The sequence below is a fragment of the Medicago sativa genome, chromosome 8 (assembly GCF_051527215.1).
Source record: "Medicago sativa cultivar Bolivia chromosome 8, Bolivia_mono, whole genome shotgun sequence".
Taxonomy (NCBI): domain Eukaryota; kingdom Viridiplantae; phylum Streptophyta; class Magnoliopsida; order Fabales; family Fabaceae; genus Medicago; species Medicago sativa.
Window position 1 is genome coordinate 77,915,668 of NC_140756.1, and position 19,452 is coordinate 77,935,119.

At 35.8% G+C, this 19,452-nt stretch overlaps 2 protein-coding genes and 1 pseudogene across 3 annotated transcripts; 1 reads left to right on the plus strand and 2 right to left on the minus strand.

Moving 5' to 3' along the window:
* Positions 1 to 317: 317 nt before the first annotated feature.
* On the minus strand, positions 318 to 2,862 carry LOC146901810 (uncharacterized). Its single transcript, XM_085737083.1, has 4 exons — positions 2,299 to 2,862; positions 1,229 to 1,960; positions 912 to 1,049; positions 318 to 815 (listed from the first exon to the last, which is right to left on the minus strand). The coding sequence occupies exons 1-4, from the start codon at positions 2,860 to 2,862 to the stop codon at positions 318 to 320; spliced, it is 1,932 nt and encodes a 643-aa protein (XP_085593209.1).
* A 5,295-nt stretch (positions 2,863 to 8,157) lies between these two features.
* On the plus strand, positions 8,158 to 10,238 carry LOC146901811 (AAA-ATPase ASD, mitochondrial pseudogene; annotated as a pseudogene). Its single transcript, XR_015022794.1, has one exon. The product of XR_015022794.1 is annotated as an AAA-ATPase ASD, mitochondrial pseudogene (transcript).
* A 1,724-nt stretch (positions 10,239 to 11,962) lies between these two features.
* On the minus strand, positions 11,963 to 19,387 carry LOC146901812 (DDT domain superfamily). Its single transcript, XM_085735618.1, has 12 exons — positions 18,859 to 19,387; positions 18,655 to 18,765; positions 17,407 to 17,493; positions 17,264 to 17,301; positions 17,101 to 17,182; positions 16,427 to 16,533; positions 16,145 to 16,310; positions 14,700 to 14,792; positions 14,425 to 14,548; positions 13,576 to 13,618; positions 13,261 to 13,449; positions 11,963 to 13,180 (listed from the first exon to the last, which is right to left on the minus strand). The coding sequence occupies exons 1-12, from the start codon at positions 19,264 to 19,266 to the stop codon at positions 12,397 to 12,399; spliced, it is 2,232 nt and encodes a 743-aa protein (XP_085591744.1). The 5' UTR covers positions 19,267 to 19,387; the 3' UTR covers positions 11,963 to 12,396.
* Positions 19,388 to 19,452: the final 65 nt, after the last annotated feature.

Here is a 19,452-nt window from a genome sequence, read left to right on the forward strand (position 1 = left end):
TTGTTAACTGCCGCTACGTGCTTGCCCATTTTCCAGAAGCTCATTTCCATCTTCCTAACCAATTTTAACTTTCATTTTCATCTAAAATTTTTATCAAATAACCAATTGAAAATTCTTCTAAAATTTTCATCTAATAATACCTAAACATATTCATCCAATATTTAACAGGAACATGGTAAAATTAAAACGCAAGAAATAATATAAAACGAACGAACGTACGTATATGTCATATAAATAGGAAAATGTATCGAACATGTCATAATAACACATCATGATCATCATAGTCAAAAAAATACAAAAAAAAATCCTAATACTAGTCAGCCCTGCCTACCCTGCCTCTGCTGCCCCCTGCGCCGCCTGGAAATCTGATAAGTAAGGACGGGCTCAGTAGCACTAACTATCCGCAGGACCTCCTGGACAACCTCCTCTTTGGTCATCTCGCCATGCCTGGCCGCAATATCTCGGGCTATGTGAGCCACATCCCGGACGATGGTCAGTGTGTCAGGCATCTCCCTGGCATGCTCCTCCTCAATCAGCTGCTCCACATTCGCCGGCCTGGGAGGGGATCCCTCATCAGGTGGGAGAATGCGAGGGTGAGAGACTGTGGCATACCAAGCCATGTAGCCAGGAACACGATGCCATGGTGTCTGACACCCATCTACCCAACCACCTACTAACCATGCAGCAGCGTCCATCAACACGGTAGTCAGCATCTGTGTAGGCACCTGAGGGACAGCTGAAGGATGTCTGGGAATGTCCTGCACAAAGGAGAACTGCCTCTTCACCCGCTCAGGCAAATGACGGTACACCCTCTCCTTCCCGCACATGAGCCATCCAGAGTAAGTGCACAATATCTAAAATGGGTGGACGTCTCTGCGATCACCATAGGTGGAAAACCTGACGTCATCCACCTCCATGCGTGATCGGTAATGGTGCACACTCGTATGACCTTTGGTAGTGAGCCATCTCCCAGCACATGGTGTCCGCAGGTCCCAATCCGGGTTACGCCTCCTTGGGTAAGAACCTGGCAAATGCTCCAAAATCCATCCCTGCAACAAAATAAATAATAGTCTAACATTATAAATGATAGTCTAACAAAATAAATAATAATCTAACAAAATAAATTATTCGAGTTAAATATTCAATAAATCTAAAACATTATAAAATAGTCTAACATGATAATAAAATTTATAAAATAAATTCATAAAGAAATTAAGATAAATATTACCATCAAAAGAGTCGCAGAGCCAGCCATCGTTGTGTTATTCAAGATAACAGAATCATCCAGATAATCATAGAGGTAGGCTAAGGTCATCCCTCCCCACGACCACTTCCCAATCGCCCCCAAGTCCGCCATGCAATCCAGATATATCAAGTTGATGTGTCTGTTCGTTTTGTTAGTGAACAGCGCACAACCGACAAGATATAAAAGGAAACTCCTCACACAACACGCCCTCCTCCTGGCACTCTCCTGCATCTCCTCCCTCGACTGTGGACGCTCAAGCCGTCTAGCCTCAGTCAGGTGCTCCTCATAAACCCGCTTCAGTGCGGGATAACTAATATGACCAGGAGATTCCTCCCTAACCTGATCTCTGGCATCAGCATCTGACATGCCCAAAAGCCTGGTCATCATATCAATCGATCGGTCCCGATCCATCGACTCATCGTGCTCCAACATGCGGCCGTAAATAGGAATGTGTAGAAGATTATGCACATCGTCCATAGTGATCGTCATCTCCCCCACAGGTAGATGAAAACTACTCGTCTCCGTGTGCCACCTCTCGCACAGAGAACGTATCATCGCATGGGTCACAGTCGCATACCCAACGTGTATCAAACCAAGGAGGCCAGACTCCTCCACAGGCTCCCAAAACCATCTCAAAGCCTCCTCCGGCTTATCAAGCTCGATCAACCTCTTCCCTGCGTTTACGCACTTATAACCCGCTTCATCATGCCACATCTGAAATTCAAGTTAAATAAGACATTGTCACTGTTTTAAATGATTCAAAAACTTACGCTACATTATATTTAATAAATAAAACACTTACGCTACGCTATATTAATTAATTAAATCACTTACGCTACGTTATATTAATTAATTAAAAAACTTACGCTACCTAATTTTAATTAATTAAATCACTTACGCTACATTATATTAATTAATTAAACAACTTACGCTACGTTATATTAATTAATTAAACAACTTACGCTACGTTATATTAATTAATTAAATCACTTACGCTACGTTTTATTAATTAATTAAACATTTAAAGAATTTTAAACAATTTAAACACTTACATTATTGTGGTTCACCCAAAGAGGGTTCGCCACGTGTCTCGCGTAGTCGGACAACAATTCCAAGGTCTGAGGTCCTCCAGGAAAGGGAGCCTCTCCAGCAGGATAGGGCGGTATCCGCCGAGCACGACCACCTCGTCGTGGCCGAGGCTGACGCTCAGGCTCACCCTCGGGAATAACATTATGTGCCTCCATATAATCTGCCACTACATCCTCTAGCACCCCCTCATCATCTCCCATCTCCTCATCCTGTGCCTCGGCCTCCGGCAGCGGCTGATAAAACATCCTTTCCTCCTCCATCCGATCATATCCAGCAAAACCCTCATCCGCATACCCAGCATAATCATGCGCTGGTGTCAGATCAACCACCTGGGAGGAGTCATCCACATGTGCCTGTGACTGTGAGCCCTCTCCATGAATCCTCGGGTCCCTGCGCTTCCGAGGCTTAGGGACATACGGGTCATCAACCCTCCTTTCTCTCCGAGCACTAGCGGTACTCGCCTCTTTACCTCTCCGCATCCTATCCTCTCTAATAACCCGCTGCTGCTCATCCGTATCCCTAGCCATATCTGTACAAAACAAATTTTAAAAAACATATATTAATATTAGTTCTATCAATTTAGAGAATGCATGTACTTCAAAGAAAATTTACAAGTACACATACACATATTTTAAAACATCTCATATTTACACATACACATAGTTAATAATATATTGAATCCGTAACAGAACATTGTACATATACATGCATTACTCAGAGTAGTTTTAAGTTCTTTATAAAAATAACTAATAACCAACACTAATAACTAACACTTACGCTAATCTCAATTCATAGCCAACTCATAAACAACTCATAACCAACACCAATACTAATCGCAATTCATAACCATAATACTAGATACATATATACATTATTAAATTTAACATATTTGGAAGAAAAAAAATCACAAAAAAAGCAAGATTATTTCACTTAGGCATTTCATCAAACACCTTAAGTGCATTTTAAAATACTAGCACAATTAGTGTTATTTCAACATCAAATTCAACTACATTGAACATAAACCTACTCTAAACAACAATGCCAGCATAACCAAGCCTAAACAACATCTAATTCTATCATAATTTCCAATTTTCATACCTAACCTAAACCCTAAACATTTTGCTAAAATTATGAAAACTAACAACCTAAACAGCCTACATTACATGTAAATAGGAAGAAAGGTACTTACTTGTTAATTACTTGAAGAAATTTGCCTCAAATCCGTGCAATTGAAGTTGGGGTGAAGTTGGTTTTGGGTTGGTTTTGTGTTGTTTTGAAGTTGAACCAGAAACTGGAAGCTGTTTGCGTTCTTAACATACAGAACTCAGCGGTTGTTAACAACCGCCAGGGGTATTAAGGTCATTTCCATGTGTCAATTGGAAGTATTCCTTGTCAAAAAAGCAACTCTCTGCCCTAAATTCCCATATATATGAGAGTGGTACTCATGCTATTGCTATGCATTTTTTTTTATGTTAGCCTTAATTTAACCGAGGGACCAAATAAATTGATAGAGAAATAGTTTATGAACTTTTTAATTAATTTTAATAGTTTAGAGACTAAGCGTCTGTTTGGTTCCACGTTGGGAGCCCATAAACGTGGGTTTGAGAGTTTTCACCGTGACTTTTCCATTTTGAAGTGTGTTTGGCTGTCTCTTCCAAAAGCCATTCAGCCTTGCAAACGTGATTTTGGGAGAAGCCACAAATCCTAGCTTTTCCAAAATCAATTCACCATTTACTGTAGCTGTCAATGAAATAACCCTGTTTCTTCCTTTATTACCCTTTTTGTTATTACTCTTTTAACTTTCATGATTTTGTGCTCAAGAGAAGAAGACGAAAATATTTGGATTTTAGGATATTCAACATTCACCCAGCCTCCCTGTTTTTATTTTTCCTGGTTATTTTTTTCCGCAGCTGCCATGCCTATCAGTTGGAGTATTGCAGTCACCACTCACCAGGTTAGGGAAGGAGTAATTGGGCTCCAAAACCCATTTATTTTCTTTTCTTAATAAACCCATTAACTTAAATAAACTAAAAAGCTAAAGAAGTCTATTTCGAACAAAAAAAAAGATATGAACAATACATAATATATATTTGAAATTAAATTCTCTATATTTGTAACAAAAAAAAATTCTCTATATTTTTTTGACAGGTATATTTAAAGGTTTTAAAAATCTATAATTAAGGCTTAAAAAACATCTATAATTATGTATTAAGAAAGTATATATATTTTTCTTTACAATGGATTACTTTATCATTTTTTTTTTACATATTTTGATGCTTATATTCTCTTAAAAATTACCCAATTGATAAAAAAAATTATTAAAAATAACTATTATAAATTAATATTATTTTAAAATGAATTTTTGAAGCAATAAAAATTCATTTATAAGTTGAAATAATTATCTAATGAGAATAATATATTTACTATAAATACAATTAAAAGGATAGTTTGGTCATTACACATTCAAAATCAATTTTGATTCAAACTATCCAAACAACATCAACTCATTAGAATCACTTTTAAGAAAGTGTATCCAAACATAAATCAATTCACATCCAACTCACTTTTAACCAAAATCAATTTTTTTAAACTCAATTCTATCAAAATCAATTCTCGCCACCACCATACCAAACACACACTAAACCGATGAAAAAATGAAAAATTTATGGATGAATCTGGTTATTTTTATACAAATAATGTGATATGCTTATGTATACAATATAATAATATAAGTGCAAAGATTTTTTTTTTTTAGGGAAATATAAGTGCAAAGATGAGAGTGGTTACTGATGGTAGTGCTATGCATGTACATTTCGGCTAGCTTCTATTATTGCTACACATATTTGTCTTGTTGCCGCATGCACACAAGTACACAACTCAAAATATGAAGAAAAATACTATAAATTGATTCAATTATTCTAAAAAAATTACAATTTACAAAAGTTCATATCGAATCATCGATCCAATCCAACTACAGCTTTAATTAGAGCTAAAATAATACGCAAAAAGTAAGTACAATAGAGCTTTCTTGCTTACTAGTGTATTTCTTTTCAATCATTTTCGTTTTTATCCTCCAAGACAAACTATATATTCCTTTATTCATTTTTAATAAAAACATTTGAGAGGAATTGGAAAGGTTTTGAGACCATTTTGTTGTAACAACAGTGGAACTTGTGTCTTTTTGTTGAATACTAGGGTTAAAGGACGAGTTTGCCACATGGGTGACAGTGATAGTAATTTTGTCTTCTTAAAGTCCTTTGCAAGCAAGCTCATCAAAACTGCATAAAGCTGTATGTTCCATATATAGTTTCTGTTACGGATTGATAGCTACTGAAAATTACTTTTGAGAGGGACTTAAGGGTAAATGTGTCATGTGATGAGTATAACATCTACAATACAACATGTTTAATATTTGTTTTGGTTAAAAAAAAAAAAATTGTTTTCCAACAAATTCTATGAGAGATAACCCAATTCAATGTGTGTGGCGCATCAAATGTGAGCACTTCTTTCAACCGAAATTTAAACCTTAATTCAGCATGTCGTAGAAGTTTAATATCTTCGGTTAGATCCAACTTTGTTAAAGTTTAAATAGCATTATTGGGGAAGTACTGCATGCCCTTGTCATCAATATATTTTTTTCTCCATTTTCTATGAGTGTTAGTATATTGGTGACATCTTTTGCAACGTCAATTTCTACTAGAACTGCATGATTCAGATTTCACGAAATAATTACGTGACAAACTTGAAGTGATTTCAAATCAATATGATGAATGCATGATGTGAATTAATCACTTAATGTGTGTAACTGTGTACTTTTTACTACCATGAATAAGTGAATTAATGTATGGTTACGTACCTCCTCATTTTCTCTTTAGAAATATAATATATATTTTCGATTGGTCATGCAAGCTATTTGATGTTACATAAAAAGAAACCCTGTTGTTATGTATGCTACAGACTATAGTATAGAGGATTGAATATGAATATGAAAATGAAACATAAGTAAGCAATTACTTTTGCTGATAAAAATGTATATAGGCATAGCTATAGCTATATGATCATATCAGTTGGTAACAACAGCAGGCATCACATGGGCATCACTTGCGTAGATAATAAGTTCCTCATATTCTGCTTCTGCCAGCCAGGTGTGATCTTCATAATTTTGATTCCTTTTTCTTCTTTTGGCAAAATAAATACGCGTGTCTCTCTCTTAAGGTAAATGCCATATGTGGATTCTAGTTCATATTGGTGAAATGTTTTGGTTTTGGATGGAGTTCCAGCCTGGCCTTGAGAACTTCTGATAGAAAAATTGTCAGAATAATGATAATTGATGATTAGAATTTTGAATGTTGAACCATAAATAAAATAAGTATTGCTAGAAAAATAATTGAAGGAAACATTATTATGGAAAATTTTACATCCATCAATGTACATTATAAAGAGTTAAATAAACTCTAGGGAGGCATTAATTTGATGACCTCATGGTTCTCTGCATCATTATGATAAGGGAACACTCGTCAAACATTTTAGACCACATAGTTAAACATGATTCAACTTAATTTAATAAAAGTGGTTAGTGGTTAATGGATAAGATTCAAACATCTAACATGGATCAAATTTGAAAAAAAAACATTAGTGGAGTAACTTTAACAACTTTAATTATTCTTGTCATTGCCACTGTGTTATTAATATATGCATGTTTGAACAACTTGAGGAAAATGACATGTCATGTATTAGACAATGAGAAGTAGACAGAAGAACATGAAATTAAGTATTGTCCCTTCAAAAAAATGAAATTAAGTATTGTCAATTAATGTTAGCATGAGAAGGACCCCATTATGTGTTATGTTGAGTTGAGAATCTCATCATCTATCTACATTGACGGCTAAGTACCAATTTCAATAGAATTTCACTTGTTTAGTCCAAAAAAACCCTTGATAAATTAGGAGGGGCCACATTTGTTTTAGCCTTTTAGGATGACACTTAATATACAGGAGTAAAAATAGTGTACTACTAGGCATCCAACTGATTTCAACCCATGTCATCGTTTTTATATGACATATTTAGATTTCAAGCACTAAATGTGTGACATATTTATTGATCATGGTTGCCCTATCCAAGCACTAAATGCGTGACATATTTATTGATCTTGGTTTCCTTATCTTAAGTTAATGGTGAAAATTATTGAAAAATTACTCGTGAAAGTGTAATGTGAGCCGCTTGATCTCAAATCGATGACAAAATTCAATTAATACATGTAATTGCGTGTTTTTTTTTAATGCAGCGAATCCATTTTATGCCATGCGTTGTTGCCACGCTGGCGGCCTCTGACATCCCTCTCCTCAGTTTTGTGAAATCCACTTCAACTACTCTTTTCTGTTCGGTCCACGCCTAAGCTGATACCACACCCTAGTGCCTCGCTTTTTTATACAAACTTAGCATTCGTTTGGATCCGCGTTCGTTTGTACAAAATTGCGGTGAAATAGCACGGAAGCACAAAAGCTTCACATTGTAGCTTTAGAAATATCACGTCCGACATGAAGAGACGTGAGATTTGACATACCAACGCGGATCCAAACACACCATTAGTGCAAGTTTGGTTTTGCTGTGAGTTTGTTCAAATCATAGTGTCATTGTGATTTCGTTAAATCTAGCGTGATATCAAACATGCACTTCATAAACTTCTTCTCCGGTCCCCATGTTCCTAGCCTCTATGATTAGTCAATTAATGTGCACATGTAAAGACACCTGATTCTGGTTTTTCCTCATTTCATAAAGCTTTCTTGTATAATAAGACACATATCATACAGCAAATCAGCACATATTTTTCAAGGTCTTAAACCACCCTCCACATCTATAGTCCCACCAAATCAAATAAACTTAGTGGAACCCAATATTCTACCTTAGTTGTCCTTTTCCTATTTTAATAAATAAAAATCACATTAGAAATTTGCATACTATATACTATCTTAGTGTCATTTGACTCATTTTGCTTATATGCATTGGCTCTTTCTCTTCTTTGTCATCTCCACTCAATTCTTCTTTTTCTTTTCCCCTCTCATAACCATAGAGGTTAAAGAAGAAATCTTTGTAATCTCTCTTTCAATATCATCCAAAACAACACAAAGAGCCACAAAAACACAAAACACATAACACACAAACAATGTTTTCCTACAAAATGACTGAAATGTGGACAACAATGGGATCAACCTTAGCAAGTTTCATGTTCATTTGGGCTATCATAAGACAATATTGTCCATACCAACTTCTACGTTTCTTTGAAAAATACAGTCACAGAATCATGGACTATTTCTATCCTTACATAAGAATCTCATTCCATGAATTCTTAGGTGACAGACTCAAAAGAAGTGATGCTTATGGTGCTGTTGAAGCTTATCTCAGTGCTAACACATCAAAGAGTGCAAAGAGACTCAAAGCTGAGATTGGAAAAGATAGCACCAACTTGGTTTTAACCATGGATGAATATGAAAGAGTAACTGATGATTATAAAGGTGTCAAGGTTTATTGGGTTTGTAGCAAAGTTATGTCACAATCAAGATCCATGCCTTATTATCAAGAGCAAGAGAAGAGATTCTATAAACTCACTTTTCATAAAAAGTATAGAGATACAATAACAGGTTCATATTTGGATCATGTGATGAAAGAAGGGAAAGAGATTCGTTTGAGGAACAGACAGAGGAAATTGTATACAAATAGTCCTGGTTACAAATGGCCAAGCTATAAGCAAACTATGTGGAGTCACATTGTTTTTGAACATCCTGCAACTTTTGAAACAATGGCTATGGAACCTGAGAAGAAGAAAGAGATTATTGAAGATTTGGTTACTTTTAGTAAAAGTAAGGATTTTTATGCTAGAATTGGAAAAGCTTGGAAAAGGGGTTATTTACTTTTTGGTCCTCCAGGTACTGGTAAATCAACAATGATTGCTGCTATGGCTAATTTGTTGGGTTATGATGTTTATGATTTGGAGTTAACAGCAGTGAAGGATAATACTGAGTTGAGGAAGCTTTTGATTGAGACTACAAGTAAGTCAATTATTGTTATTGAAGACATTGATTGTTCACTTGATCTTACAGGTCAAAGGAAGAAAAAAGGTGAAAGTAAGTTTTTTTCTGATGATGAGAATGAAAATAAGGCTAATTTTGATGCTGTGAGGAAGGAGGTGAAGGAAGAAGGAAGTGGGGGTGGGAATAGCAAAGTGACACTTTCAGGGCTATTGAATTTCATTGATGGAATATGGTCAGCTTGTGGAGGTGAAAGGTTGATTGTTTTCACAACAAATTATGTGGAGAAGCTTGATCCTGCACTTATAAGGAGGGGTAGAATGGACAAACATATTGAACTTTCTTATTGTAGTTTTAATGGTTTTAAAGTGCTTGCTAATAATTACTTAAGAGTTGAGAATCATGCATTGTTTGAGAGTATTGAGAAGCTAATTGGTGAAGTGAAGATTACACCTGCTGATGTTGCTGAGAATCTTATGCCTAAGTCTCCAATGGATGATGCTGATAAGTGTCTTTCAAATTTGATTGAAGCTCTTGCTGATAAAAAAGCTGAGGAGGTGAAAAAGAGTAGTGGTTTAATTAAGGAACAAGATGAGGAAGTGGAACATGTTGGTCCTATTAAGGAAAATGGTGAGGTTGTTGGTGATGAGAAAGAAGCTGATCAAGCAATGAAGCAAATTCAGAGGTAGCAAATTTGTGTCATAATTTTGTATGGAGGAAATTATGACATAGTTGAGGGCAAAATGTTAGGCACATTTCTTATCATTGTAAGTAGTATAATATTATATGTTTTAGCATATAAAATTTCTGATTTCCTACTATTTATGAGACTAATTTTGAACTTTATTGTTAATGGTATGAGTAACTCCTTTATTTCATTTTCTTTTACTCTTGAAAAATATTTGCGGTTACATTACATTGACTCCAATTTGCAACATACATATTGAATTTGGGTTGTGTGCAACCAAAGTCCGGCGTTACATGCAATCAACTACATTTGAATTGTTTGATCAAACTCAAACAGTTTTAGATTTAAAATTTGGTGTGTTGACTAAGCATGTGTTTGGAAATGCTTTTGCAAACCATTTTTCACGTGGTGAGGCATTTTCACCGTGAAAATACAAAAGCTACAAAACTAAACCTCTACGTTGATGTGGGTTGTCACCGTTTTAAAAACGTGCCGCTGTTCCAAACACATGCTAAGCGACTCTACACACGATCCAAATTCAAAAATATGATGGGATACACAAATGTTCTCCAAAGATATATAATGCTAAGGAAGTGTGAGCATATTAAGAATGTCCTTTCTAGGCTTTATAGTATAAAGTGTGTAGATATAGATGTTACTGATTGCATGCGTGGATCAGCAAATTCACATTTTTCTTTCTTCTCAATAAACCATTCACTTTTTAATGGGAAAAATGTCCTTTAATTTGGTATTCCGTTAGAAGATAAATACAATACACTTCTTTGCCCAAATTTGCTGAGTTGTATTAATGAGAAGACAAGACATACACAAGTAACTAATTTTAAATTGCGGTTACAAAGTGACAGTATAGTCACGCGACAAAATTTAAGTTCTCATTAAATATGGTATAAAACTATTTTACACCAACAATGCATTTTCATTGAACTGTACTAGAAAAAGACCCGCGCATGGTGCGACTCAAAATTATGTTTGATGTATTTTGCGATAATTTATAAAAGAAGAAACTAATCTTCAATACAACGAATACTATGAAGGATTTTAGTGTGACGGGTATGTCAACAGAAACGAAGAGGGATCAAATAAGCGTATTTTGAGATAAAGATGCAAGACTTTAGTTCAATTATGAGATACATTATGAAGAAAAAAAGAGATTTGAGAGGAGTGAGATGAATTTTTTAGCAAGTGAACTTGAGAAGGATTGTGGATCAATATCAAAAGATAATAGAAGATGATTACAAAAGAAGACAAAGTGACAGGAAAAATACCTTTAGAGAGAACTGAGGATTACAAACGCAAGAAGAAGCATGAGGTTATGATCTGAATATATCTCTAGGTGAGAACATGAATCGATATTTTATAAGATGTATCAAATTATTTTAATGTTGTTTTGTAACTAAACATGAAATGTGTAACTGATTTAATGACATAAATGCCTGTTGTATTGCTTGCTAATGAATTAGAGTGAACCCAAGAAAGATTTTCGGAGTGACACATTGGACTACAGAAGGATGTGGCATAATTTTGATTACATGACGTATATTTGATGAGTTGTCGACAAATGAGGTGTAGGTAGCAACTCAAAGATGTTCTATTTGATTTATCTGTTGGAGGGAGTGATACTGTCTGGAAAAAGAAAATTTCATTTACTGCCTGTTCTTAACAAGTCCTCAAATACATTTGAAACAATACAACATCAACTGTTTTTTTTTTCTTCATTCAATACCAAATCAACTTATTTGGCATAGAGGATCAATAATCTAGATCACTATTATCCATAATTTCTATCTAATGTTCGATTTCTAATAGAAACTAACTTGATTTACTCAAGATTCTTAGTCTTCCTTAGTCAGTTTCATTACTATTAAAAGACCAATTTTCAAACAGATCAGAATATGGAGAGAAAAACTCATGTCAGCCGAGACGCTCATATGTTCATGCTGATTAACATTGGGTTCAGGATAGAGAACTACATGTTTATAATCTGAAAGCCACTTCTCTTTAAAGTTACAGTACCTGTTAACAACTATTGTACATTGATTGGATGAGCTAAATAAATAACCCATAGCAATTTCTCATTCATTTTGGTGGGTGGGACCCTTTGGAGAAAAAATAACTAACTAACTAATCTACATAACTTAACATGCTTACTGTTTCTGGTGGTAAATCATGCACCAAGGGCTTCTCAGATTATGCCATAGGAGGAGACCTGATAATAACTTCCTCTGGGGCTTATAACAAAATTTATAATTCTACTATCACACACACAGGCTTCATCCCTGATATAGATAGAAAACTACAATCCCTGCACTCATACAGAAGAAGAAGCTTCAGTAGTCATTGTCTTCATCTTTCATAATTGTATTTGGACCATCATCAAAACCAGGGCTAGGGGCAAGCTCATTCAAATCAAGGAAACGTCTCTTTCCTGTGCCCTCGACTTCATCTTGACCAGGAGGACTACTTGACTTTTCAGGAGGCTGGTTTTGTTCATTCTCTTCAACTTTAGTGTCAGGGGCAACAACAGGCTCGTCTACTTTCATTTCATGATCTCCGTCTTCAATGCTATCTGAATCTTCACTTTCCATCACATATTCCCCATTCTCATTCTCATTATCATTCTCGTTCTCATTCTCGCTGGGATCTGAGTGATCAGCTGATGCAATAGACTTCCTGGGTTTGGTGAACTCGGTTTCTGAATCCGACATCTCATATTGTCGGTAATCTATACGATTTCTAGTAGCCCTCCTACTGCGTCTTGGACTTGATTGAATCTCACCCACAGACCTGCGTTTAGTTTCCCTTCTAGTTCGGCCAGGCAATCGTTGGACTTTGCGGGGTTTGTCACTATCCTCGCTGATGCTTCCCGAGTCTTCCTCATCATCTTCCTCTTCTTCTTCATCTTCTACATTATCATCATCCCATTCATCTTCTTCATCTCCTTCAGAGCTACTAGAATGCTTCCTTCTCTGCTTGCGTTTCTTGAGATACTCTTCATCATATACAGCTTCTCCAACAATATCATCATCACTGTCAAACTCTGGCTCATAATCTGATACTTCTTCAACAAACTCGTTCTCTGAATACCGCTTAGGTTTTGTTCTTCGACGACCGCTGATGTTAAAATGAAATTATTAGTCAAAATTTAAATGGAAGGCATCTGAGCTGATTTGGAAGAAATAAATATTACACACCTTCGGTCCAAATTGTCAGTATTATCATATTCATCAGAGTCAGAGTCAGAGCCGGGTGATTCTGTAGATGAGATACCAAAATTCTGATGTTGTGCTGCGTGTGAAGGACCATGGTTACCATTAGTTTGAGCGTCAGATTTTGCTATTGGTTCTCTCCTGGGCATAGGTTCTGGAGATGTCTGTTTCCGCCTGACAATGAAGGAAAAAAATACACATGCCATGAGAACACAGTATCAGTGAATGAGTATGACTGACCCATCTCCTTCCCCATACACAACAAATACAAACACAGAAGGAAAGGGTATTAGCACATACTTGGTTACTTTGATTGCCTCATTGATGGATCGATCATAATCATCTGCAACGACAATAATGGCAAAAGTTAGGTTGGTGTAAACAAGCACATAGCGTATACTCTGGATGTAAGATGATTACTGTCCAACCAAAAATAAATGTGACAAGGAATTTACTCATTTCTAAATTGCCTCACCACATATCACCACCACAATGGTAGGATGTAACTAATGATACTTTTGTTTGTTGGATCTTGAACCAAAATGATTTCAAAAAGAAAAGGTGGCTGATCATAAGTCTAAAACCATTGTGATGATCAGGAGGCAAAGGCAGCATGGGAGAAGTTGTTTCTACAACTAAAATCAGTGACCACGATGCCATAGGGTATCAAGTGCAATCTCACCATTGTGCTAAATCTCGCCTTATATTACCAAAAACCAAATATGGCATAAAAACTTTTTTTTTTTTTTGGTATCTAAAAACTTGATTTGTCAAAAAATCTACCATGTTGAAAAGGGCTAACCATCGTAGATAGGAAAAATTCAATATGACATTTATTAGATAGGAGTAACCAGAAAGTTTCAATACATTATCACTATAGCAACTCTACCAGCCCCCTCACCCTTGGGTAAAGCCGTAAAGGGCAGTACTACTAATACAGTTGAGTTTTTACGGACATTCTAGCATTTTATACGAGGACTGCAGACTAAAACACAAGGACTAGATAACTGGTATAAAGAACACGAGAACAAAAGGGAAAACTCCCTTCTGTCATATCAAAATTCAAATCCATCCTTATGTAATATAGGCATCAACTACCAACACCGTGAAAATGTTGGAACGAGTTATAATTGAAATGTTTGCTCTTACCAAAAGTGTAAGTTACATGTTTCCTGTCACGAAGTGCACGCCCAGCAGAAAGCCCATCAGTAACCAAGTAATTATCAAGAAGAAGAGCTTCTCTGTGTTGCTTTTTCAGCAATCTCTCTTTTTTCTGTGCCAACATATTTTATATCGGTTAAAAATGTAACTAAGATCCTTAAAGGAGCACAAATCAAGATTCTTTTACTTTTGTAAAAAATAGCACACTTTGAGTTGAATAATTAGAATACCAATTCTACTCAAATTTCTCAACCCTAGAGTACCTTGTGAACTTTCTCAATTTCTGGAAGCATGTCTATCTTCAGCTTTTTCCCAACAGAAGTCTCTGTTCTGTTTTTACTAGAGAAAAGTTTCTCCTGAGTAAACAGGTGAAAGAATTTATTAAATATAGGAAAAGTATATGCGATTTAAAATAAAAGCAGCAGAAAGGGTACCCAATTCTTTTCTTTGGTTTTTTATATCCTAAAATAACTAAAGATGGAAAGGAAAAAAAAGGGCGGAACCATTCATCAGGATTTAAACAAATATCAGCATTATTAAAATTTTATGTATAAATTAGAATAACACAGATAAAAAGTAGAATATCAAACAATTGACATGACAATTGCTTCCACATTAAACATCTGATTTCATTAAATAATTGTGGCAAATAACTTCGACCTGTGTGGTTAAAGATTGCTTGCGAGTTCAAAAATAAATAACTCTCTGATTCAATCAGATTTAGGTATTAACCATGAAACATGCTAGACAAAGATGGACAGATTTATTGGGTTTTTTGAGAGCAATTCATCCCAAGATTGCAAAAGATTTTGCATGCCTTTGTTTAAAACCACTAAAACGTAAAACCGATAAGCACTCATAACATATGTATGTTTAAGTTCTACTAAATTGGAGAAAATTGTCACTGGATTTTCAGAAATCAAGCTGTCATTTTATGCGTGATTCTCTGATAATTTGCACATGGTACTTTTTCCACCACAGATAGCAAATGGGATGATTCCAAAAGGGTATGTTATCGATTTTCTTCTACTTGCCTTGCTTCTGCAAGCATTAGCAAATTTCTCTTCCTAGTGTAATATAGTTTTTTTGTGCACATAGTAAGAAAAGGTTCCCATCGATAGTGAACCCATGAACAATTCTCGCAGAAACTTTCTCAAATCAGGTTAGTCAAATCCTATTCAACCACAAAAAATTTCAATCTGTCCATAATAGCTTCAGTATGCTAGTAATAATTTAATAGCAGCCTTGTGAAACGACATCGAATAATGATTTATTAGCAGCCTTCTAAAATTGAATAATGAGATAAATATTAATACAATCTTTAAGAATCTCTGGTGATTCTAAACATGAAATCATTTAACTTATGAATAGGCACTGTTAGATAATTTGTGAATTTAATGTATTTGTAATTCATAGACAATACGTAATTTGGAATTCCTACCCTGTTACAGTTTTGTATTTTAAGTTTCCTTTGAATACAAGTTGGGATTTCTAATAATAAAAAAAAAATAAAAACTAATAGGAAACATTTTGTGGTTCCCAACAAAACGATGTATTTATCTTTAAACTTTTTAAGTGATTTGTTATCTGGCTTAACAATTTATAACACCAACTCCAAGCAATCAACCCAACAATTACTACATGTTCACTGTTCCATGGAAAGTCGTAATTAACAAGAATAGATCAACCAGCTAAAGCAGCAACTTACAGAAACATCTTGAAATTCATCAAAATTGGTAGCAACTGCTTCCCACTGGTATGACGTATTAGAGAGAACCTGGGAACCTCTTGCTCTCCCTTTCCTTGGTTGAATCACTTCAGTTTTTCTTATTTCTCGATATAACCTATGACCAATCATGGGGTCATCTTCATACCTGCAGTAATCAAATTTCAAATGAATAAAACTACAAACAGACTTACATGTACAATAACTTTCTAATATAAAATTCCAAATTTTGACCACGATGAAGGGAAAGCAAAAGTATATTACCAATAAGAAATTCCATTTGAATCACCTCCTATACGCTCTTTACGGAATGTTGAAAGTTGAACACCATGTTTGACTGAGTTGTCAATATAATTTCTGATATCTTCTTGCTGCAAGATATTGCTCAAATTTGATCATTACATCAATGGTAAAATAGAAAAAGGGATAATCAGAGTAAGACCATGCCAGGCCATTGTTTCTCTGCCAAGGGGGAATTGTGGATGTACCCAGTGGGTTTTGACTACCCCCCAAAAAAAAGGATCCATGGAAAATAAGGGCTAATCAAACAGAGAAGGCTTTGGTCTTTGAAAAAGAAAATACCACACGGCCACAAGTAAATGTGGATTGTAATACATGACATGGCAATATATTGACGCCGATCAACCTTATTAACAACACAAGTATAAAGATCGGCTTTATTTGAAAGTTAAGATGCATGAAAAATAAACCAGAACAGATTCGTTGTAACAGAACAAAACAAAAACATACGAAAAAAGAGATATAATGTCATGCACATACATAATCGCAGTTCATTCTGGCATGGCATGAATCAACCATGCCTAATCATCCACAAATATTCAAGTTCGCATAAGGGAAAGGAATGTCATCCTACCATACCAAAGTTCACCCATTTATGATTAAAAGATAATATACAGATAAATCAACATTAATAATACCTCAACACGAATGTCGCACAATGCTTTTAAGATGATAACACGGATGGCTGGATCAAGTGATTTATATACTTCAATCTCCGCCCTGTCAAGTTAAGCATAAATTGAGACTAGGGAATTGTATAGATTAACATTATAGGAGTTTAAATATTGCAATAATATTTACCCTTGTGAAGCAACAATCGGAAGATCCCCCTCGGCAACCTGCACATGAATTCCATCCTCTTATAAGCTCTCAAATTTTTTAAATAATATAAATATATATATATAAATTAAATATAAGCACACAAAGTAAAAGTATATTATTACCCAATGCCACCAATCTCTCAATTTTCTGCATAATACGGTTATCCAAGTATCACGTGTGAGTGCCACTCGGGTAATTGGAGGGATTGCCTAGCAAAAGGTATAAAAAATGTTAATATCAAACCGGTATGAGCTTTGCAAACACGAGAGAAGAAAGTACAACTTTCTAAAGGTAATAAAATAGACGTTGAGAGATATCATTGTGGTGGCTGAAACAACTCCAGAAACCTCTTGCAGGATTTGAAGTACAGTAGCTTTTAAACAAGCATTCTTGACTTTGCCCTACACTAATTTAATATTAGCCACTAAACAACATATCCACCCCCTTACAAGAGACTAATGTTTTTGATTGCGGATGGCTGACCATGGCAGAAAGCCGGAAACCCGTCACGGTTGCATTCTACTCTTTAGAGGTAAATTGGGCCTTTAATTTAGAGCATCACAAACAAACAAGTCCCCAATTTCACACTCACATGGATTAAAGAAACTGTGCAAGTTCATATTTATCACTTTTAGAAAGTAAACAAAGGGCTTAACATATAACTAAACAATAAAAAAAACTCCCAATCAAGTACCTTCTCTCTACTTACCAATCTCTGTCAAGCATGCAATTCAGTCACAAGCAATTATTACCATCTCAGAATATTATATTGGTCAAGTTCAATGCCATATCATCAATTAGTAATGTAATCGGATAAAGTTTCATCACAAGTCCCAGCCGTTGGGCATCCGTCAAGTCTATCTCACCCGCGTTAAACCCACTCAGATAGAATATTTAGACAGGCCAACCCAACACCTTTGTCATACAGACATCCTCTAAACACATTGCTGCATTTAATCTTGGAACAAGAATACCCAAGAGCAACGCAAAATGTAAGTCAGATTCACTCAACTCTAGAAAATTTAGGCAAGTTTTCACCTATGTCATACAGACATCCCCAAATCACATGGCTTCATTTATGCTTGGAACAAGAATTAGTGAAACCAATGCAAAACGAAAATCAGCAATTTCCAATGAGTATGCAACAACAAAAAAAAAACCCACTTCACAACTCTGAAATTTCACTTATGGTCAAAACACACAATGCAACCAAACTAGCTAAAAAACTACAATTTGCAATTCAATGTGAGTCTAAGAAAGCACAGACATTGCAACATTAACAAAAATCAACAAAGAAAGCAAATAAGCATCATCATGATAGAATATTAACAATATTATCATTGCCATAAAGTTGAAGAAAAAGCACCAACCTTTAACAAAGGCATGTGAATGTAAAACAAAGTGTCATTGGGGTTAAGAAGAGCAGTCTCAAACTCTTCAGCAGAGAATTCAAGTGAGATATTCAGCAGAGGCCTAAAGAGCTGCAACAATAAAAAAAAAATCAAGCTTTTCAGAACAAAAGCAAAAAGTAACACAATCCAAATGAAAAAAAAAAATCACATTTTTAAGCTCACATTCAAGAAATTGAGTACGGAAGCTAACTCCCACATCGACCGGAGCTTCCACCGCGGCAACTGCGACTCAGACGGCGTTTCAACCAACGGCGTTACGATCTTACTGCATTGCGACGGAGGAGAAGGTGAAGACTCCGGAGAATCCTCCCTCTCCCTCTCCCTCTCACGCTGCCGCCGTTGTTCCTTTTTCGGTTTCCGTTCAATTACCGGCGGCGAGGAATAAAGCCGTTGAGCGGCGCGAATCGTGCACGCGCGGGAGGGACGATTGCTTCTCGTGGTCGGAGGTGGTGGAGCGGCGGCTGTTTCCTCCTTGGGAACCGCGTCGGCAACGGTGGGAATTTGGGAATCGGGTTCCGGCGAGGGTGGTGATCGGTCGGCGGGAAGCGGAGAAGGAGATCCATGAGACATGATGGAGAGAGGGTTTAGGGAAGTTATGGTGAGATCACATGTAGAGGATCAAAGGGTTAAGCATAAGCATTGGATTTGAAGAGAGAGAAAGATGAATGAAGAGATTGGAAAAGGAAGGACCAATTTCAAACCCTCAAATATAACAAATAAAACCCTATCTTATGAACACTGTTAATGTTGTTAATG